The following is a 24,570-nucleotide window of genomic DNA, read 5'->3' on the forward strand; positions in this document are numbered from 1 at the left end:
TCGTCTCTCTGCCTTAATAGCATTCTGATATACTCAAAAATACATGTCTTTCATATTTTGCCTAATTCATTTTTATTGGGAGTGTCAATCCAAACAATTTATCTAACTTTATCAAAGTGGAACTTCTCCAAAAAGAGATTTAATGTGTTTAATACTTAAGGGTTTTAGAAGTTCTGTTTCTTCCCTTTTCTCCATTATGGGCCAGACCCACATAATATTTATTTATTTAAATATGCGCTCTATGAAACGTCTTTAAAGGTGATATGAATTTTCAAAGAGACCAAAAGATACACCTTTTTAATCATGCAAAACCTTTAGAAAATGTCATTTGCACAAAAATGCATGGAGCAGTGAAGACAAAAACATTTGGAGTAAAAAAAGTCACACACACAGACTTTATAAAGAAAAAAAATGAACCAAAGTAATTTCACATTTAAATTAAAAAGAAAAACTGTATCAGTTTTCATATTTCGGTCTCTAAACATTTTACTAACATTACCTAGAAATAAAATATTTATCATGACGTAGTGTCTTTAAAACATTCAAAACATAATATAGTTTTCTTATATTCTTTTTCCTTTGGTAAAATATGTAATTTTATGAAAATTTGAGGTTTACTCAAAGTCTGAGAGAAATATTATGTCTGCCAGCACTTACCGTGAAAAATACGAAAATCAATATATGGATGAGAACCTCTCCTTTCTGATTCGAATCCTGCTCGACTCCTTACACGGACATCTCCTAGACAGAATGAAGGACAAAATGTAAGTTTAGAAGGCTGTCATTTGGCAAGAAGCTCCCAAATGCAACAAAGGTCTATGTGGCATCATAGTCATAAGTAATGGCCCACTAATAATTTATATGGAACAAGTAGTTCACAGGTGATTTATTTAAAGGGTTTATAAATTTTCGGTACTGAGCTGTAAGGCTAGATTGAGTTCGTCTTTTAAAAAACTACTCTTACAATAATAATGATTATAATCCATATTTTAAAGTTAGCCTTCTGAAAGACTCCTCAAGTGTATTATAATTCAATCTAATATCTTATTACTCACATGTAGTTAAAAAAATTTTCAGCATAAAACTTTAAAAAGCCACAGCAACAAGCAAATATTTATGAAGTGTCCACTCCATACCTGGAACTATACTACAGGATATGAAGAAATAGAAAATACATTACCTAGTCTCAAGCAGCTTACAATTTTTTAAATGCACAGAAAATTAAAATGTTAAAGATTTTGCCTTAAATACTTACTCTGATCAGTCTTCCCTTTTTCTCACTGGCAGTGGGTATTCCCAAGGCCTTTAGCTGATTCTTAAACTCTGGTCTTTATAAGCTCAGTAAGGTTTCCACATGTATCCGTATGACACTCGAATCTACTTCTCCATACAGCGCCACTGCAAGCCATATACCAGGCACTCTTTTTTGTGCCTCATAGGCATTATTCTAATTCACTAACCAACTCTGAATCTTTATCCCATTTTACAGATGCAGAAACTGAGATTTTTGAGAAGTAGCAGGTGTGCCACAAAACTAGTGCACAGGGGAACTCAAGATTTAAACCTACGTCTGTGGGCTCCAAAGATGGTACCTTTCCCAGTATACTTCCACAGCCTCCGAGTTCATGACCTTTATTTAAGTCTTCGGTCCCTGTCCCTGCAATTCTACTTGTCTCGCAGGCTTTCCTGCTTACTCTTCGTTTCTCTAAGGCAGGCCGCCATTTCTTGAGGCTCATGTCATCTACCATGAGCCCTTCCCACAATGATTAATCACTACTCTCACGTGGTGATTCCTCACTCTGCAATAAATGTTTACTGAGCATCCAACTACATATCAGGCACAATACAGCAGTGAGCAAAATATATAAAGTCCCTGTCTTCATGAAGCTTATCCTTTCACGGTGACAAGTAACAAATAAATAATTTCATCCTACGGAAGATGGCGACAGGTAACACAGAGAAAACGAAAGCAAGGTGAGAGGGGTGGGGAGGAAGAATGGAGTTACATGTTCTGGGGTTAATTAGTGGTCAGAGGAGGCTCCGCTGAAAAGGAGGCATCTGAGCAGAGACTGAAGGGACTGAGGCCATTAGCCATATGGCTATCTGGAGGAAGAGGTTTCCAGGCATAAGAGCGAGCAAATATGAACACCCTTAGATGGGAGCATGCTTGACATATTCAAGGTCAAGCAAAGAGACCTGTATGGCTAGAGTAAGGAGAGGTGAAGTCAGAGAAGTAGGAGGTGCAGGTCGTGCTGAACCTTCGTGGGCCACTATAAGAGCTCTGACTGCTATTCTATGATAGAAAACCATTAGAGAATTCTGACAGAGGAAAGAGAGTGGCTTGACCTCTATCTGGAACGGTTCACTCCAAATGGGTAGACTAGAAGTGAGTAGCAGCACATAGGTAGACACGGGGAGACCAGTTGAAGAGCAAGTGCAATACACGAGGCAACAACAACTCTGGCTTGTGCGGAGGGGGGCGTGGGGAGATGTTGGTCAAAGACTATGAAGTTTCAGTTATGGTGGCTACGCCTGGCCCTCCAGTGTACAACAATGTGACTACAGTTAACAATAAAAAATAATAACTATGGCTTACATGGGATGATAATAGCACTGGGGTGGTAGAATTCTGGATATATTTTGAAGGTATCAGCCAAGAAGATCTGCAGCTGAAGTAGATATCGAGTACGTAAGAAATACAGGTCAAGAACAACTCCAAGGTTCCGGACCCGATAACCAGAAGAATGGAGTTACATGTTCTGGGGTGGCAAGACCACAAAATGAACAGCCTTGAGAACACAAATCTTTTGTTTAACAGACTTGTTTGAATGTGAAGTGTCTACAATACACCATGTGAAGATGTCCTACAGAATTAAAAAATATGAGTCTAAAGCTCTGTTTTAAGGAGAGCTGAATCCTGAACGTGTTTGCAGAGAGAGCTGGAGACAGTAGAGAGGTAAGGGCTGAATGTCTGTGGGGGAAAATGTGTACTAGAGTAGAATGAAACTGAGACAGGTAAGATACACAAGGTAAGTTCAAGAGGGAAAGAAAGGAAGAAGAGCAAGAACAGGAGACTGGAGAACGCAGTCTTAAGAGTATGAAAAGAAATTAGGGAAAGAGGCATAAAAAACAAAACAAAACCAGAAGCAGGTAAAGGATAAGGATGGCTCAATATCACAGAACTGAGGGAGGAATTCTGTGGATGAGAGCAGTCATGAAAGACGCCTCTAAGAAAAGGTGAGAAAATTTGCCTATTGGAATCTTTTTGAATAGTATGAAATAAAGTACAAGGGATCAAGAAGTGTCTGGAGAGAGAGACAAATCTGGCAAAGGGAGGGAGGAAATTACACATATATACACATCTAAATCCACTTTACCTTGTGGACTGAGTAATATATTAAAAACTTAAGAACTGAGATCAGAAGAAAACAAATGGTCTTCCTCACCAGCCAGCTGAGAACAAAACACATCCGGTGACAGGACCACCTGATCAGGCATTTCATAGCCTCATCTTTATCTGTTAGCATGGGCATCTGTTTAGTATTTAACAGCGCTACAAATCTAAGACTCTTGTTAAGAATGAACACTCAGGGGGCAATTTAAAGCTGGGCACTAAGAATGAACACTCAGGAGGCAATTTAAAGCTGTGACAGAGTCCTAGTTATTAAGTCACAGATTTTTCAATTACCTATAACTCTAAAGTACCTCTCTTTATTCACACCAGATTCAATACTGGTTTCTAGCCTCTGACCTTCAAAGTAATAGACTGTTTCTGCTGAAAACAGTGGTAAAAAACTAATGAAAGATACCTCAATTTCAAATAACAGTAGATAACAAAATTAACTGATATTGGTACAAAAAAATGCTTACCTAGCATACGAATGTACAATGCAGTCTGATCAGAACTGTCATAGGAAATAGCTCCACGCCTCTAGAAAAAAAAAACACACACATTTTAACACATAAAAATTAAATATGATATACAATTCAACAAATATGTATTATTTACGATTTGTGAAGCACAATGCAAGAAAAGTTGGATATACAAAAAGGAATTAGATACAGCATCTGCTCTGAAAATCTACAATTGTGAGGAAGACAAATAATTATAATAATACAGTATGGTTGAGCTCTACCACAAAAGTGGATACACGGTGAGGAACATGCCGTAAGTACAAGTTTAATGTTGAAATATGTCAGACAAGCCCACTTGGAGACGGACCTTCTGCAGAGGTAAACAGAACTGAAGAAGAGATATGGTTCAACTGCTTTACCATTCCCTTCCTATAAACATAAACGAATAAGCAGATAAGCAACATCATCCGACATCTGAAGAAACCCATTAGCTAGAAACAAATGAAATAAAAAATCAAATGGCTCAGAGGCTAGAAAGTAGAAAAAAAAAGTAGTGTACTCAAAGAGAACTGAGAAGGCATTGAATTTTTTTAAAAAAGGGTACCACTGAAAGAGAGCATATTTTAAAATATATTGTGTTTAAAAATAAACAGATATAAAAATGTATCTTGCAACATTATTCATAATAGCCTAAAACTGGAAATAACCCACATGCCCATCAACTAATGAATGGATAAAATGTGGTACAGCCATACAATGGCGTAATATTCAGAAATAAAAAGGAATGAAGTACCAATAAATGCTACAAACGTGGATGAACCTTGAGAACAGTGTGTTGAGTGAAAGGAGCCAGTCACAAAGTACTATCAAGTCTATGGTGCCTTTTATAAGAAACGTCCAAAACAGGCTAATCCACAGAGACAGAAGGTTAGACTGGTGGCTGCCCAGAGTTGGGACGGTTGGCAGGAAATGGGGAGTGAATGCTAATGGGTAGAGGGTTTCCATGTGAAGTGATGAAAATGTTCTCAAATTAATTGTGCTAATGATTGCACAAGTCTGAAAATACTCGAAATCATTCAATTGTGCACTAGATAGGTGAATTCTATGGTATATGAATTATATTTCAATAAAGCTTTTATAAAAAAACAGATAATGCAAATTTTAAATATAATTATTAAAACAAAAAAAATTTTATCAAAGCTAAAGCCCCCTCAGCAAGTTTTGCCAACTCTACTTTCGTATCCATCGCTTTTCCTCTATCTTCACTTCTGCATTCTGTCTCAGGCAACAGCATCTGTCACCTGGCCTCCCGCCATGGGCTGCTGACTGGTTTCCCTGATGCACCTCTGGGCCCTCAGTCCACTCTTTACATAGAAGCAAGAGTGAACATTTCAACTACTGCTAAAAATCCTCCAATGGCTCCCACTACACTTGGAATCAAGTCCAAATGCCAAGCTCTGAATTCCAAAGGCCTCCGTGATCTGCTGACCTCTCACCTTCTCACCTCTACGACCCAACCACGCTGGCCTTTATCTCCTTCAACCTCGCCTAATGTTCAGCCTTTACACTTGATGTTGCCCGGTCCACTATCACTGTATCGCTGTTCCATTCTGATCTCGCAGGCTCTAGATGAAATGTCATCTCTTCAGAGAGACATTGCCAGACTATCAAATCTGAAGTCACCTGAAAGTCGTCCTCTTCCACAGCTCTCTGCCTTCACGTTTTGAGATCACGTAGCTGTCACTTTGCTTGTACTAAAACAAAAGCCTCACGAGAGCAGAAACTGTGTCTGTCTTATTCCCCACTGTATCCCTGGTCCCCCAAACAGTAGCTATTATTTAGTAGACGCTAAATATTTAGTAAATAAATGATTAAATGCATTTATTACAAATAAATTAATGAATAATTTATAAGTCAATGAATAAATTAATGAATACCAGACCCAATATAAACACATTAAAAACCTAGAAGATAAAAAACCAAACCTCCTTTTAGAATCTAAGTTATGTGGAGGCAGAGACTTTGTTCACTACTGTATCCCCAGATCCAGAATAAATTCCAACATTTAGAACAGTGCCTAGCACATGGAAAGTGATCAACAATATTAAACAAACAGGTAAACAAATTCTTAATAAGTAGCAATAAACAGAACTAGTGCCACAAGTTATTAATAAAGTAGTGCGGACACTACAAAGAAGTAGACAAAACAGCCATTAGAAAACTTAGAATCAAATCCAAGAATGTACAGTAATTCTATATAAGTATAGAATTTAAAACCTGTGGGAAGAATATAGATTTTTCTATAAAACATAGAATAAAAAATGTTTTATTAAGAGGTTGCTACCTGGAAAAACGTAAAGCTATGTTATTACCTTCCAACTAAAATAAATTATGCATGGAACAAAAATTTAATTCTAAAAAATTAAAGCACAAAAATATTAGAAGAAAACATGACCACATTAAAAATATCTTAAATAGGAAAGGTCTAACTGCTCTATAAAAACCAAGTCATGAAAATGAATCACTTCGGCCACTTAAAAGTTAAATTATATATGGTAAAGTGTATCATAAATAAAAGTAAAAGACAAACCTCAAACTAAGAAAAAATGAGTTCAACAAGATACAACAAAGGGCTAATTTTTCCCTACTATACCTAAAAATGAAAGGAAAAAGACATGACTCAAAAATTAATTATAAAATGCTGAATAGTGTAAAGTACAGGTAGAACATAAACATTATTCACAAGAAATAATAAAGCAATAAACAAAAAATGTTCGACTTCATTAACAAAAGAAATACACATTAAAGCAGCGAGATCACATTTTTACACATTACAAAAAAAATTTACTTTATTTAAAGCCCTCATTTGGATTTAGTACGCAAGACAACTCCTAAATCATAATCTTTTTAATGCTTAAAATTTAAAAGAAAGATATCAGTTAAACTCATATATGACTTAATGTATCCTTAAAAAAACAAAGCCCAAAAATAACCATTCATGAAATGTAAAAGCAAAGTTCCAAACAAAAATAAAATTCTAATTATCAACAATGGCTGCCTCCAGGGAGGGAGAAGGACACAGGGTAGGAGGAGGATTTTCCCGATGTATATTTGATCCTATAGCATGTATAGTTATTGTATATTCATAAAATAAATCAAATTAAAATTTAAAAGGTAAAATATTCTATTATAAAGAAAACTACAAAGAAAAGCATCATCTCAATAACATACTCCTGGCAGCATCATGTTTACAAGTGTCTTCCCCGACAGAATCTCCTCAGGAAGCCTCCTGAATTGTTTCACGTTCATTCTGGAGCAGACAGCCACTAAGATCACTTGGTACAGAAAGCCACCACTCACACCTGCTGTTCCAACCTCCACCCCAAAGATATCTACTACATCATATTACAGGTCTCCCCTTAATACTACCATGTTAAGGGAAAACCTGGCAGCCTGGAAAGTACACACGTGGAAATAAATATTTCTATTTCTATCAGCTAAATCCTATTAATGGGACTACAGATACCATTATATCATACTCTGTTTGGTAACTACCTATCAATCTGCCAGCATCCAATAATAACTTGTGGGTGGCATCATGATTTTTTTTAACGTAGGAAGGACAGTTACTAAAACAGCCACTAATTAGAAAGGTAAAATCTCATTTATTACTTCACATATTAAAGACTGAGACTAATATCAACTCTGTTAAATAAGATAGTATAAGTCAAAACTGAGTAATGAACATTATCTAGATTACGACTATGGCATACTAAATTTACTTTAAGATAATCACTTTAGACTTACTTATAGAGGTACTAATTTAGATATTAAAATGGTAGGTCTGTATTAGTTAACCATAATAAAAACTTGGCAAAAGGGGATAAGTTAATTTTAAGTAAATATTAACCAATTACAAGAGATGCGAAAAATATTCAAGTTATTCTATTCACTACTAATTTAAGTAATTCTGGTCCATAAATACTTGGCTTAAACGCTATACTAAACCATTAAACTCTTATGATCCCAAACAAAACAAAAAATATTTTTAAGAATGGACTTAAAATGTGTCTGAAATCATCAATGAATATACCCTGAATGATAATTCATTTATCACCTCATGGACCAAGATTAAAAGGAATATTATTAAATTCCCTCATTTAAGCAATCTAGGTAGAATAATCTAAAGTTACTCATTTTGGAAAACTACACTGTAAATTATGAATTCTAACAAAAATTTGATTTCCATGTTAGAATGTTATTTTAATAAATAATTATATGTGCTTTATATACCAACACTGCAGCACAGACCTGACCTACATGTTTTTAAAGTCATATATTAGTAAAACTCTACTTTTAATAAAAATTGTAAAACATTTAATCAAAATTCTGTGTCACACTGTCAGTCATAAAACACTCTGAGCTATCACCCACATTCCCACTTCACCTCACCAGTGAATAGAAGTAACCGAGAAGCTCCTACTCGTGACTTTTCTAATTTAGCCATCCTGGGAACAGCTTGTAAAGCAACCCTATAGGTCAAAACATGGGCGAGGCTGAGCTAATCAGAAACTGACAGCGGCAGCACAAACAAGTTAAACTGTAAGGTTCCAAAAGATCTCCTGCCACTAACGGGAGTTTTGAATGTCCCAGTAAGACACTCACCTTGAATAAGGGTGAATCACTCTTCCGTAAGACTTGACTTACAAGGTAAATGACAAAACGCGTAAGTAAAAGTTGTTTCTGAGATTAGTTAATAAGTAACTTTTAAAGACAGACATGTTTTCAAATTGAGCAAAGATATTTTAAGTGCTATTGTTTTGATCTTGTTCAAGTTTCCACAAAAATGATCTATTGTGCAGAAGTGTGTGCATTTCCCTTACATGATGAAAGTAATAATATATTAACTGACACTTGCTGAGCTTCTTCCTACTCTGTGCCAGAAAATGTTCCAAGTGCTTTCACACGAACTCTCACCCCACACAAGGCCTCTACGAGGTAGATTTTATTGGCCCGGTTTTGCTGATAGTAAACTGGTGGTCAAAGGGCTTAGACAGAGTATCGCTAAATTAATTTTGTTGGTAACATTACCAAAAAAAAATCAACATACTACAAAAGATGAAGCCTAGTCAAAGTGCTGAACACAGTTTTCTCTGACACAGTAAAATGAGTTTTTTTCAGAGTATATTTATCTTACACAGGCTCATGTCTGAGTGCCCAAAGACTGCATTGATCCACTGAATAGTATCCTTCCCACTCTCATTCCCTACGTAAACATGTACTTTTTTTTAAAAATGACAAAATATTAGCATTCTTTTTGCTTCAAAACTTAAATTTTTTCGTGGTTATTAAAACAAAGTAATATCTCTGAAAACATCCACAATTCAACCAATGTATTATTATTAACTTGACCTTCATTCAATAACTTGGCAAGCTAATCCTTGAAAAATAATGAGCAAAAAGCTGTCATTGAAAAATTAGTTCATTTACAAAACAAAGATTTTAAAAAATTGAGTATATTGTTTTTCTTTAAGAATTTTTCAATCATATCACTAGGAAAAAAGAACTGCTTCAAGTAAGAGAATTTTGCTGTAATTTTTCACATTACAGATTAAAGCCTTGTTTGAAAAAGAAATTTAACTTTATAGAAGCTTTTGTGTTGCTTAGTAAACAGTGATGCCTTATAAATTTTAAGTTAATATTCTTCAGTTTAATAATACAAGAAGAAAAAAGCTGCTTGGTGGAAGATAAAATCATTCTAATGTGAGAATAGAAAAAATAATTTTAAATAATCTAAAATATTTCCTACTTTATACTCTCATCCAGATAGTAAATGGCTAGCACTCTATCAAGCATTTCGCAAGCCTGATATTTAGAATTCAAATTCAAAAACAACAGATATATAGTAACAAGTTTTCAATATATTATAAGACATACATTTTAGGAGAAGTAAGGCCTTAAGAGATCATGATAGATTGGTAATATTTAGTTTCTAAAAAGTTTATACACTGCAATTGTTTAGAAATCCTCAACAACTATACTTTAAATTTACAAGCATTAGTAAATTCTTTATCTCCAAAAGAGTGTTTAAAATATGTACACTAAAAATCTAAATTATTTAATAATTTCATAATCTCAAAAGCTAAACTGCTTTAATCATAAAAACTTCTTTAAAGGAATGATACTGAGGAGAGCTACTTGGATACCGAAGACTGAAACCATAAAAAGCCCTTGGGGAGGAATAAAATGGAAGAAGAAACATTACACACAGTAATTTTAAGCTTTTCAGCTGACAGGTAAAACTCAGACCTCTTTTAATCAGAGAAATAAAAACTGAAGCAAAATTGACTAGCAATTTCATTCCAAGTACAAAAACTAACAATTAATGTCACAATCCTAAAAATAAAGATGGCCTACCTTAGAGGCGATCCACTTGATAAGAACCAAGGCCAGACACCAGATCAATGTAATTCCCATTGGATCAATCAAAAGCCCACGGCATAATCTCCCTCCTCGCCCAGTTAGCAACGAGCAAGAAGGACTTGTCAGGAGTCTGACACTAACCAGCTGCCCCGAGGCAGAAGCGAGGGGACACTGCCTGCCTTGAACCTCGAGCAGCTGCCCTCAAACAACAATCACCTGACTCCTCCGGGAACACGCTGCCAGCCAGCTTTCCTACCCAGCGTGTGCTTCATGCCACCACGCAGGGCTGGGGTAGACCGGCGTCAGTAACACTGGAAGCACAAGGAGAAACCTGGTGACGGCTGACCCGACAGCCTCACAAACGCAGACAGAAAAGTGGTCTCAGGCTAGCCACAGACACCTCCGCAATTTTCATACTAACAGAGGGCTCTGAAACAACTTTCAAAAAATGTTTGGCAGTACTAAAAATGTCCTCATTTCTTTCACGCAGACCAGCTTTGTAGGTATAATGTCCTGGAATTTAAGAATATTAATGCATTTTATTCTATCTTTTCAACTTTTAATACTGAATTTGTTCACTGTTTATTTCCTTTATAGCTAGGATTGCACAGGAATGTGAGAGGCTTTCACAAATATTGTCTGTGCTATTTAACATTATAATTAATTCATTTTTAATTTATTGACAAAGTCCAAACTGCCTTTTTGAGCAATTAAAAGTATATTATTCCAAGGCCTAACTGTAATCTAGCTTATACTACAATATTTTAGGTATGTGTCTCGTTCTCCTGGCTATAAGTGAGCTCTGTAATAGCAAAGTGGGCCTACATTCATCCACTCTCATGATGCTGAGGAAAAGCCTTTCATTCATGAAACTTTCGAGTCGTCAACAGTTATTAAGCTATTATGATGTACCAGGCCCTATGCCAGATGTGGGTGCCAGGGGCACAACCCTTGAGTAAAAACAGACATAGCTCCTGCCCTTGTGAAACTTATAGTTTAGTCAGTTTACATGATCAAAGTCTGCATATAAACATAAAATTGCAACTGTACCAAGTGCAATGAAGCTGTGACACTACCAACGAAAAAACTGAGAAACTGCCAACAAACCCTGGTTCTGACTTAGTTAAGAGGCGAAGGACTTCTTCCCAGAGTCCTTGAAATGTCCCTGTGCTGAAATGAAGGGACAAAGCATGATGGCCAAGGAGCAGAAGAAACAAAGCACAGTAAGTAGAAGAAACTGGAAGAGAGCAAGGGAGTATGGAACGCAGGAACGTGGAAACCCAGAGCAGAGGGCCTGTGAAGGCAACTGTCTTCTTCCTCCAGCTCACTCCACCCTGCTGAAGACTACAGCAGGTGTTGGTCAAGTGACGGTAGGTGAGGCAGGGGCAGTTAGGAGACCCCTACAGAGGTCCAGGAGAGAAACAAGCATGGCCTGGACTGGGTGGTGGAATGAAGAGAAGAGAACTAGCTGGAGAAATACTCAGGAGATGACAGGGCTGTGTCACTGACTGAAGTTCATGACAAGCAAAGTCATCTGCATACCAACAGTACACAAGTAACGGTTCTAAAACATTTAAACATAGCCCCAACAGTTCAAATGTAATGCTACTTTCATTATTCAATCCTCAGTGCAAAGTGTTTAAAAAAGTTAATTCTAGACATGTCAAAATGGAGCACAAATTGTTTACAGGTCTAAATAAAAATTTTCCTGAATTGAAGCCATTCATAACACACGGCTATAAATTGCTCACTACACCTTATACATTATATATCTACTGAACAAGCTGTAGCTAGAATTTGCACAAATTGAGATGACTTCATAATTTTGCCAAAAAACTAGGTGTGACATGAGACCATCAAGGTGTTTGATTACTCTCCATATTCCAGTGAGGCCACAATAACCAAATTCAAAGGAAGTGCAGGAATCGGTAGAGCAACAGAGTGCATGAATACCAGCCCGCTCCCTCTCAGGAGAAATGCTGGTGATCACCTGTAAGGGGCCGTGGAGGTCATTATCTGCTACTCTAGCGTGGGTTGCACACTCTAAATTAGCTCACTATACCACAAGGCTTAGTCCAAGAATATTTCTCATCCTCAGAGTTCCCTTCTAATCAGCTGCTTAAAACATCAAGTTTTGAGAAGCAAATACAATGTTGCTATTTTGGGTATAGTACTTAAACATTTTTTATAAATGGCTTTTTGGTTAATGGTGAGCTCAAGAATCTGCACTTTCTTTTAGTCTAAAAGAGGACAGAACAGAAGAGGGAAAGAACCAGAACTGAGACACAGGAAAAAAAGGACCGTAAGAAAGCAGTCCTAAAAGTTTTCTCATTTAAAAAAATTTCTGTTGAGATTATTTCCACCATCCCAAAACTCAACTGGGTTGGAGTCAAGAGTCTTGGTTTATTTCCCAGCTTTGCTGCCAAGAGCTGAGTGACGCTGGACAAGTCACCACCTCTCTGGACCTAATTTTCCTCCCTTTCACAAGAGTTATATAACATCTATAAAAGAATAGCTCCTAGCAAGTTCTCAATAAATAGTAGCTGAATCAGAATTAAGTCTTGAAGACTTAAGAATGATAAGTCTTTAGCTGCGCCCAAGCTCTTGGCTTAATTGTAATTCCAATGGTCAATGAGGGGAACTTGCTCTGTGCTTGCCCAATACCCTGAGAAACCTTTTCTGAGCCCTAATTAGGGCTGGGGTCTTGGCTTTCATTTTTCACACTAGTGAATAGGTTGGCTCTCTAAAAATGGTTCCCCCAGCATCCTCTTCTTAAATTCCTACTATATGTCGACACCAAAATACAGTGATAATCAAGACATCATCCTCCCAGATCAGAAAATTTCCTATTTGAATAGAAATAGCTACTGAGTTTATGCCTAAAATCAGAGATCCTTCATTGCTAATGACACGTTTACTTCACTCAAATCTTAAAAAATCTCAGGCAATATAGTTTTTCTTAAAATGGTACTTAATTTTCTTAATGGCATGAACGTAATGGCTTTAACACTTCTTTTGAGATATAATTTATCTTGATAAGTTACGAGGCTTCTCTTAATAAAAAAATTTCTGTAAGATGAAATAAAATCAAAAGCTGTGACTCAATTAGTATGAACACTCCTCGACAATACTATGTTTATTGCTTAGAAAATTATCTTAATAATTAATCTTTCCAGATAAAATCATGTAATTTATTATTCCATAAAGAAATAGTTGCCTCTTTTACACCAATAACAAATGTAGTCTTTTATATTAACTATTCTCACTTCTCAAAGCCTTAGTGAAATATGGCAGGGCAACAAAAAGCCAATTGACTACACTAGAAAAATTAATAATAGGATACAGCTAAACTTTCCAAAAATAGAATCTGATACTGTAAAAATAAAATACAAATCTTTTACCTTTCTGAGGCTTACTAATGCCTAAAAAATTAATGTATTAAAAGCAGATCTATTTTAGGAGTTTGTGTGATCAATAGGAAAAAAAGGTATGACTTTGATCAGTGTGTCTTAGAGAATTAACCTAAGTGCAAATTTTATCCCTGGGACTTTCTGCCACCCACAGGACACCTGTCAATCTTGGCAATAGCCTTTAGTTATCCATAGAGAGACTTGGCATGTCCCTCTCTTAACCAAATTAAGCTAACCTCATCTGCATTGACATCAGTGTCTATAATTTTGGAATCTTGTTGACAGAAATAGCTTATCCTAGAGTTCTTTATACAAATGTAGTATGTAAAAACTACAACCAAATTTATAATAGAAAAATGTGAACATTAAGAGTCAAAACCCTCCAACTGTGCTTTTATCATTTCGAATTCCACCAATTTTAATAACAAATAATAAATCAGGGTAGCTTTTTTGTTCTTTTACTAAAAATCACATATCAGAGCATTTTATTTTTCAAATGGTATGAATTTCAAAAGATATATAAAATAGATGAAATATTAAGCTTTGATAACAAAAATTATTTTAAAACTATTGTAACATGGGAGTTTTACAATTTAAGACCTTTGTGTCTCATTGATTTAGAGTTCTGAGTTAAGTTTTCTGTTACATAGTCTCCCAGTGTTTTATGGCAACGGACGTGTGATTAGTCCTAGTATGAAGAAATAAAAATGCCTTGACATTTCACAAAGATTCAAGTCTTCTGATCCAGATAACTACAACTGGATATATTAAAATAAACTTGAGATCTGCTTATCAAGCCACTGTCCATGATATCTTTTAAATTATAAAAAAGTGGAAATGGTCACAATTTCCAGAAGGAAAAAAACAGTGACATAGATTTCACAACTGTAGAGTCTGGACTTAGAAAAGGGGCATGTAATGTATACAATGTAAGTGGTAAGGCTCCTGGCATGCTGGACCAGGAGACTGTCACAGACACAAGATGCCTTCATTTTAGTAAGGTTGTACGTACACAGTCTCTGGTGACATCATTGTGAACAAAACAAAGCAATGTGAGCCTCAGCCTACAGTTAGACAGACTCCCAGGCTGACTGAGCAAACATACCTAGAAATGAAGTCCCTGATATCAAATTAGTGCAACAATTCTAGAGGTAACTCAGAACTCTGTACTTGACCTTGGTCTTGTTCCACAATTTATTTACAGGGTGCAGATCAGACAAACACATATCAAATCTGCATATAAAACATAAAAGGTAAACCAGCATGCTCAATTACAAAATAACTTTTAAAAAAAGTCTGTATTTTGACACAAGATAAATTGCACATATATAAAACAGAAATGAGGTTTAAAAGTTTCCGTTAAAAAACAGAAAAAAGGCGCCAGAATCCTTAAACTTCATGGCTGTATGAGACAATAAGTAGAGGTGAGCTTAAGAGGCACTGAAAATTAGAGAAGTATCCAGATCAAGAATACTCCACCATTCTCGATACAGGTAACATTGGTCAGATTGAGTTCAGTTCTGAATATTATACTGGACGATGCATATATACATAACATTTTTTAATGTAAAGATAAAAAGAGGAACAGAACAGGTGCTAAACTGCTTTAAGACAAAATATCCTAAGGATTTTAGCTTTATTCTGTGAAATTACAGAAGCCAGAAGTAAGACCAATAGGTAGAAGTTTGTGGAAAATATTATTTTCTAAGAACTTCCCACAACTAAAACCATGTAAATTGACAGGAGTCGTCACAAATGAGACTCTAAGAGGTTGTGTGGCAGACTGGAACAAATGACCTTCAAGGTCTGAGCCAATTCTAAGAATCCCAAATACTATAATTGACTCAATTTAATATCAAAGAAGCCTTTCTAAGAAAGCTATGATTATTAAAGCCTTTTCAATAGGGAATGCCTCCATCACCACACCCCACAGACCTAGCTATACTGACTTCTTCAAATATTCTAGAACAATTAAGTGGTTACTGGGAGTTGTCTTAAAAGGTACTTTTTAAATGAGACCTATTTGTATGTAAGAAAAAACTTCATCTCTAAAAACTGTATTATGAACAGACCACTAATTGTGGATAAAAAATATATCAAAATATTTATAACAGATACTAAATAAGAACAATACTAAAATCTACAGAGATCGAACACATTTAAAAAGAAAACTTCTGAATAAGGATGGCAAGTGTCAATAACTGCTCCCTTCTCTAAACCAGAGTAGAGCACAAAAAAATTCTGAAGTGTATCTGAGGCACAATGAATTGAATAGCACTGTTTCATCTCCACATATAGTACTGCAGGAGAGAAAGAGACAAAGGGGTTTTGAGATCTCCAGTGTGTTAGATATGAGGGATATAATGTAAATGAGACACAGTCCTTGTCCTCACACAGCTCAGATTTTTGTGGGGGCTACAAAACAATCACAATAGCAAGAAATTTCAATTACAAGCAAATGTAAGATGCTATTGAGGACCAAGTATGACAACTAACCCAGAGTTTGATAGTATCAAGGAAGACTACTGGGAAAAAGTGACATATAAGCTGACTCTTAAATGATGAGTAAGAGTTTATTATACATGAGGCAAGAAAAAGATCTCCAAGCAGAAAAAACAGTAAGTACAAATATCAGCGATAAGCAATATCATGGCCAACTAAAAATATAAACAAGGTTCATTAAATGGTGGGGTAAATGGTACTAGACTAGGCCTTCCCTCACGGACAACTGGAGAGCTAGGCTTTCTATATGAAACATGTGAAACGCTGCTTTCAGATGTCAGACAAAAAGTCCAGAAGTAAACCCATATTTATATGGGCAAATAATTTTCAACAAAAAAAGCCAAAAACATACAGTGGAGAAAGGAAAGCCTCTTCGATAAAGGGTGCTGGGAAAACTGGAAAGCCACCTGTAAAAGAATGCAACTAGACTGTTGTCTATCACTACACACCAAAATTAACGCAAAATGGATTAAGGACCTGAATATAACACCTGAAGCAATAAAAAGCATAGAAGAAAACATAGGAACTAAACTCAAGGACCTTGAACTTAAAGGAGATTTTATGAATTTGACCTCAAAAACAAGGGAAGTAAAAGCTAAAATAAATGGATGGGACTACATCAAACTAAAAAGCTTCTGTTCAAAAAAAAGAAATTGTCAACAGGTAAAGAGAGAAACATCCAAATGGGAAAATATATTTGTAAGCAACACCTCCAATAAGAGCCTAATATCCAAAATATACAAAGAACTCATACAACTCAATAACAACAACAAAAAAACAAATGATCCAATCAAAAAATGGGCAGAGGACCTGAAGAGACACTTTTCCCTAAAGGACATACAGATGGCCAACAAATATATGAAAAGATACTCAACATCGCTAGCTATTAGGGAAATGCAATCAAAACCACAATGAGATACCATCTCACACCTGTTAGAATAGCTATAATCAACAGGGCAAGTAATAACAAATGTCGGAGAGGATTCGGAGAAATAGGAACCTTCATACACTGCTGGTGGGACTGCAAATTGGTACAGCCACTTTTGAAAACAGTACGGAGGTTCCTCAAAAAAACAAGAATTGATCTACCATATGATCCAGCAATCCCTCTACTGGATATTTGCCCCAAATACTTGAAAACCCATATCCCAAAAGATATTTGCACACCGATGTTCATAGCAGTATTATTCACAGTGGCCAGGTCAAGGAAGCAACCTAAGTGTCCTACCATAGATGATTGGCTAAAGAAGCTGCGGTAACTATATACAATAGAATATTACTCAGCCATAAGAAGAGATAAAATACTGCCATTTGTGACAACGTGGATGGACCTCGAGATAATCATGCTAAGCAAAATAAGCCAGACAAAGTTGAAAATCACATGATATCACTTATATGTGGGATATAAACCTAAAAGAAACAAAACAAACAGAGACTCATGGACATGGACTATAGGCTAGTGGTTACCAGAGGACTATAGACTAGTGGTTACCAGAGGGTGGGGTTCGGGGAGGAACGGGTAGGTAGACGGGGTAAAGGAGGTCAAATATAGGGGGACAGGGGGAGGGTGAAGTGGGTAAAGGGAATGGAATATATGGTAGCTGAAGGAAACTGGACTTTGGGTGGTAAACACACAATAGAATATGTAGATGTCAAATTATAGTGTATACCTGAAAATTATATAATTGTATAATCAATGTTACCCCAATAAGCTTAATTTAAAAAAAAAGATTAATCGTCTTTCTATATGCTAGTAAAAATGGCTAGAAATGAAATTTTAAAAATACTATTTCAAATAGCATCCAAGAACATGAAATACTTAGGAGCAAATTTAAAAAAATATGTGCAAGATCTGAACAATAAAAACTATAAAAACTTTTTAGAGAAATTAAAGACCTAAAAAACGGAGAAATATAGCAAGCTGTTAGGGAACTGAATTGTGTCCCCCCAAAAGATAGTCAAAGTCTTAACCCCAGGTACCTGCTAATGTGACTTCATTTGGAAACAGGTTCTTTGCAGATGTAATCAAGTTAAGATGAGGGCATAAGGGTTAGCGTGAGCTCTAAATCCAATATAACTGGTGTTCTTATAAGAGGGAAATTTGGACACCGACACACCACCACAGGGGAGAAGGCCACGTGAGGATGAAGGCAGAGATTGGCATAACACATCTACAAGGAATGCCGAGGATGGCCAGCAACCACCCGAAGCTGGAAGAGACCAGGAAGGGCTCCTTCCCCAGAGCCTTCAGAGAGCATGGTCCTGGTGAAACCTTAATTTCCGCTGCTTTAAGCCACTCAGTTTGCGATACTTTGTCTTGGCAGCCCTGGGACACTCACACACACATTTATTGATTGGGAGGTTAAATACTGTTATTTTCCCCCACGTTAATCTATAAATTCAATGCAATTCCAATTAAAATTCTAGAATGCTTTTCAGTAGAAATTGACAAGCTAATTCTAAATTTATATAGAAACACAAAAGACCTAGAATAGCCAAAAAAGAATTTTTTTATTTTGGAGGGAGTGGAAAGACACTACGTGATTTCAAAACTTATTTTGAAGCTATAGTAATCCAGATAGTGCGGTATTTACATAAATGCAGACATAACTCAACAGAACTCAATGGAGAGTTCAGAAATACACCACATATTTGTGGTTAATTGATGTTTGACAAAGTTGTCAAAGTAATTCAAGAGAATGTGTAGTCTTATCAATAAATGGCACTGGAAAAACTATATAAACATGAAAAAAATTAACTTCAATAAGCAATCTCATGCTATACAAAAAAAATCAACACAGATCATATATCTAAACATAAAGGCTAAAAATACAATTTCTAAGAAAAAGTATGAGAATATATTCATGGTCTTGGGTTAAAGATTTCTAAATACAAAAACACTAATCATAAAAAATATGTTAACTGGACTTCATCGTAATACAAAACTTCTCTCTTCCAAAGACGGTGTTAAGATATGAAAAAGAAAACCACAGACACAAAGAAAATATTTGCAATACATAAATCTAACAAAGGACTTGTATCCAGAATATATTATACATATATTAAAAATGTATAACAAATAATTCAATTAAAAACATAGGCCAAAGATTTGAACAGACGAGTCACAAAAGATATACAAATAGCTAATACACATGAAAAGATGCTCAGCAACCACAAGATACTACTACACACCCACAAGAATGGCTAAAATTTAAGACTGACAATATCTAGGGTTGGCAAGGATATATAGCAACCAGAAATCTGCAAATGAAACATATGTCCCAAAACTGACCTGAACATGTTCGTAGTAACTTTATTCTTAACAATCAAATTGGTAACAGCAGCATCAACTGATAAATTATGATACATCCATACAATGGAATACTACTCAGCAATGAAACTACTGATACACACAACGACATGGATAGATCTCAAAAAACACTGTGCTAAATGAAAAAAAAATTAGGAAAAAAAGAGTACATTCTGTATGATTTCATTTACATGAAGTTCTAGAATAGACAAAACTAATCAGCAGCGGCTGCCTTAATCCAGAATTAGATGATGACCTAGATGAGGGTAGTGGTCATGGGAATAGAGAAAGGTGATGGGATTCAAGAGATGGTTTTCTTTAGGGTTTCAGGAGAGGGTTCAGTGCTCTGGGATAACTAGGTAGAAGTGTTCATTTGGTAGCTGGGCTTATGCATATCAAAGCCTGGAAAGATATGTGGGCTGGAGAGAGGGATTTGGGAGTAACCCTCTACTAAGCAAAACCGTATGTTAAGTAAGATTACTGAAAGAGAGTAAAGAAGGTTATAACTAAAATCTTTAGGCTCACAAACAGGAAAAGACTGGGGAGCAAAAGGCCAACACTCACAAATGGTAGCTATTTAATCTAAACAGCACACCTCCCACACTGTTTTTTTCTTACACACACATACACAAATAACATTCCTTTCCCTCTTATACCTCAGTAATTCTAAAGCTAGTAAGAAACAGCTTTGAATACAACACGAAAAGCAAGTAGTAAAAAAAAAAGGGGGGGCATTGCTCAATAAACCTCAAAATGAATCCCATTTTATGCTTTAAAGTTCATTCCAGACCTAGACTAAAGAATGAAGTTTTGGTTCAGTCCTTCCCCCCAATCTAAGGTACTTCAGAAGATGAAAGTAAGATATAGCAGATAGATAGCATTAAACTTTCTTTGATCCAGTTCTGTAATAAATTTGGAAGAACAAATTATAGCTAACCAAAACAAAGCCTGTATTCCTATTACTATTATTTACTAGGCGACATGAACAGTAAAGTCTGTCAGTAAAGTCTGAGATCACTCCATTTTCAACAGTGGATTAGTTCAGAGAACTGACACTACCACTGAAAACAACTGAAAATGCTTAAAAATACTGAAAATATCAACTGAAACAACTCCACGAGCTGGTAAGAAAGTAAGGAACACTCACGCAGAAACTAAATACAGGCAGGAATGCACAAGGTAAGAAGGGTACTGAAGCCAGCTTTCACTTCAAGGTCAAAGTAAAGTGGGTGAACCTGAGCTCTGGGTTTTTCACAGTCTCATGGTTTTATGGGAAAAAAGACCAAAGCCCAGGGTCTGGCCAAGGTGTGTAGAGCCTCTCCCAGTAACTGTGACTAAAGGAATACAATGAGCAATAGTAACAACATTCTATGCTCATTTAAAAAAATAGATTGAATCAAATCACGTGCAATTTGACAACCATCAGCTAGAAGAACATGATACAAATGTATGCAGGGTGGCAAAAAGGTTGTCATCTTTTGGATTTGCTACCATTTTGATGAACTTAATTGCAAAGGCAATTAAGACTAATGCTACTTTAAGGAGCTCTAACTAGAACAATGTATATAAAAAGCAGTTTAGTAAGGTTCAGAAAGAACTATTTTCTCTTAAATTAACACCATTTGTTTATATTTAATAAAATGAGAACATGTATTTAGCATATATAATTATAACGCTTTGTTTAAAAAGAATAGACAAAGAATTAAAAAGGCAAAAATAACTTAATTTGCATTCAAGTACATGATACTTCTTGTTCAAAAGAAATGCACTTATAATCAACATTCTACAAAGAAATTTAAAATTTAATTTATATCTAACATCAACAAAACTTTCACTAAAAAAGTATTTTCTTCATAGAGACAGAAATTAGAATAGAGGTTACCAAGGTCTAGGGGAAAACAGGTACACAGTTTCTGTGCAGCATCATGAAAAAGTTTGGGAAATGGATAATGGTGATGATTGCACAATATTGTAAATATACTTAAATGCCACTGAATTGAACCTTTAAAAATGGTTAAAATGGTAAATTTTGTTAGGTGTACTTTAGCACAATAAGAAAGTACATAGGAAAAATATTTCCATCTAATTTTCCTTAATTTTGGAATTCTCTTAAATCTGAAATTCCTGTAAACATATATCCTTTAAAAATTGTACCAGGGAAGCACAGGTTTGGGGTCACGTGATCATGACCCTAACCATGAGTCTTGATTCATGTTACATTCTAAAAGCCTCAGTCCTCCACCTAGTTAATGGGAAAGTACGTGAACACAGGGCTGTAGTAAGGATTAAAACAGATAGTTATCGTATGCACAACATAATCCAGGAATGTCACTAAGTGTTCTTATCCAATTCTCTGACACAATCCAAAGAGTCATTAACTAAAACTTACAAACCTTTAAAAATCACCTGACATCCTTTAACCAGTGCTTTGATAATATATCTAGGCATATACCAAAGACTTGATCCAAATTCTTTAAAATGACTTTCTCCTTTCTACTGAGCTGACATTGATAAACCTAGCTATTTAAATTGCCAGTTTCTCTAAGTTACAAAAGTCATGCAGTTAAAAAAAAAAAAACTCATTACTCATTAAGTTAAAGTTTGACCATAAGTTCCCCCTTTTCAAATGTTCAGCTGTTACCCAATGAATAGTCTGCTTTCAGTCCTCTATATCAACAACAGGCATGCATCTTACAATGTTAAACCAGTTAGAAATTTGCCCAAGTAGTTCGGAGTCTAAATCACAACTTTACTCTTTTAGGAAACCTGACATGGCTGGCACAAGTGATGTTTAACCTTCTTAAGTGTCAAAAAGTTTGCATACCCTCACGTAATAGTTATTCTTCTAGCATCCTGTATTTTGTGCACATGTGTGTGTGCATTTTTAAACTACTATTATCTGTATATGATGATGTTTTGATACCTTTAAAAAAAAAAAAACTTTTCTGGCTATGGAAAACCTCCCCCTCCCTGCGCTAGCCAGTCCTTAGAGACAGCAAAGGGCCCAGCCAGGAGCATGCCTTTCATATGCAAACTAACCAATCTGAGGCCAGACCTCTTATCAGACCCCTGCTCTCCAAGAGGCCTTAATCTTCCCAGGGCCAGGTACCAGGCAACTAAGGACCACTCCTCTACCCAAAATTATTCAAATTAGCCAGTCCTAAATTGTTCACTCTGCCCTGCCTCGCCTCTCTTCGGAAACTCCCATCACAGCCACAGCCGTGGCCTAAAGCTTTCCCTCGGCTCTTGTGTTCTGTCCCCTAACCACGCTGGTTTCCCCATGTGGCCCTGTGTGGTGTTGGAGGAATTTTCACTCAAAAGGCTAATTAGCTCTTTGTTCTGCTTCTGTAGATATGCTTGCTGCATAGGACAGTACTCGAAATTAACTGAAGACTCGTCTTCTCTTTTGCTTTTTCTAAGAAACAAATGTAACTGCCTGTACCCCCTAGCAACTCCTGCACTTCCTAACTCTTTGTAACTGCCTGCAACCATGGCAACTCTTGCGCTTTGTAACCATCTGAGGACAAATTAACCCATCAACCCATGCCAAAAAGTTCCATATAAGCAATGCTGCAACAGTTGAGGTCAGGGCCCAGATCCTCAGAGCTCTAGCTCCTCTGGGACCGCCCGCGTAATAAACCTGAGTTCTCCAACTCTCCAAGTGCTGCTTGGTTTCTCACCCGTCTGATTTTTGCAACTTTTCTGCAACATTTCACCATGCTGCCTGTCTCTAGGTACTGTAAGCATAATAATTTGTTTTCCTGAGCCTCTCTTGTGTCTTTTTTTGTGGCATCCCCTGACCATCTCATAAAAGAATATAAAACATATCTACTGACTAAGAAAGCACAAAGTAACATTGAGTTCAGTAGCTGTGTTTAAATGAATTTTATTCATTAATCACAACAGTACTTATATTTGAAAAACACTAGTATATACCTACGAGATTTACTTTAAGTTTACTATTTCAAATACATGTGGATTCATGAATCCCTTGCCAAAATCCCAGATTCTCCTAGGATCTGCCATTATCGAGAACCACTGGAAAGAGGATGATAAGGTGAGGTGTGTGCGTATGTACACCCCTTCCTCTTTCCCACCCAACACGAACACTTCTGGAAGTTTTGTCCTATTCTGTACACTGTCATATCTCTTTTAAAAAGCTGATAAAACTGGGAAAAGGCGTTATATAATAAATTGATGTAAGAAATAAAACTGTATGGTCAAGGTTAAAAGGACACACCAAGAGCACAAAATATTTAACCTTAATCAAAGTGCAGACGTATATACGTCCTCATCATATATGTCACATGTCATTCTCTATCTACAGCATATTTTTTATTACCAAGAAAATATAGAAAACCACTTAATATTTGTCTTTTATGGTACAGATTTACCCTATCGTCTCATTTTTCACCCTATATGTACCCTAATTCCAACCAAACCCTTTACTCACAATTTCCTGGACATTATCACTGCCACACCTGGACCCAACTCATTTCCTCAATCTGAAATAAATTCCCTACCACTTTATACAACACGTGGTGTATAAAGAGAAAAGAAAACTCAGGCATTTTGGCCATCAGAATGGCTTATTTCAAGATTTACAGGAGAAGCTTAAGAAAAACCATACTAGAATAGGTAATTTGATACAGCTGAAAGTTTAATATCATTCTATGGACAACTAAGAACCAGTTAGATGAAGTACTGGCCATTTACAACTGGTGAGATATATTTAGAGAGATTCTTGTTTAGAACCTGGAATACGAATTGGGACCAGTGGCTTTGCTAATTTGAGGTAATGTTTCAAGTAGAGTTGATCTTGAAATTGTGATTCTGGTTCACTGAAAAGTTTCTAAAGTGTTGAACAGAAAACAATTTTCAAAATTAGACAAGTAAACATTTAACTGGGAAGCAGATATCATCCTGCATATTAAAATTTTTATTGATTATACTTTATAACTTATGTGAGTCTTACGTCAACCAACAGAGATTAAGGCTATAAAAGAAAAGTTTATTTGGGGTCACAAAGGATTCAAATCGGGGAGACAGATTCAGGGAAAGACTTAAAAT

The 24,570-nt window shown here is 36.0% G+C and overlaps 1 protein-coding gene across 9 annotated transcripts in view; it reads right to left on the reverse strand.

The window, feature by feature from the left end:
• Positions 1-24,570, reverse strand: part of PDE7A (phosphodiesterase 7A) — a 95,264-nt gene that overhangs the window by 40,729 nt on the left and 29,965 nt on the right. For 7 of the 9 annotated variants that reach the window (XR_005648327.1, XR_005648328.1, XM_039841758.1 and 4 more), the window contains exons 2-3: positions 3,871-3,931; positions 658-741 (exon numbers count right to left, since the gene is read on the reverse strand). Coding sequence is in view for 7 of the 9 variants with exons in the window: in XM_039841758.1 (XP_039697692.1) it covers positions 658-741; positions 3,871-3,931 (145 nt within the window). In the remaining 2 variants the exon portion in view is untranslated. Of the gene's footprint in view, positions 1-657; positions 742-3,870; positions 3,932-10,272; positions 10,491-24,570 lie in introns of those variants that run through there. The other 2 variants (XM_039841760.1, XM_039841757.1) reach the window with 2 other exon arrangements.

Source organism: Pteropus medius, unplaced genomic scaffold (assembly GCF_902729225.1).
Source record: "Pteropus medius unplaced genomic scaffold, Ma_sr-lr_union100, whole genome shotgun sequence".
NCBI lineage: Eukaryota > Metazoa > Chordata > Mammalia > Chiroptera > Pteropodidae > Pteropus > Pteropus medius.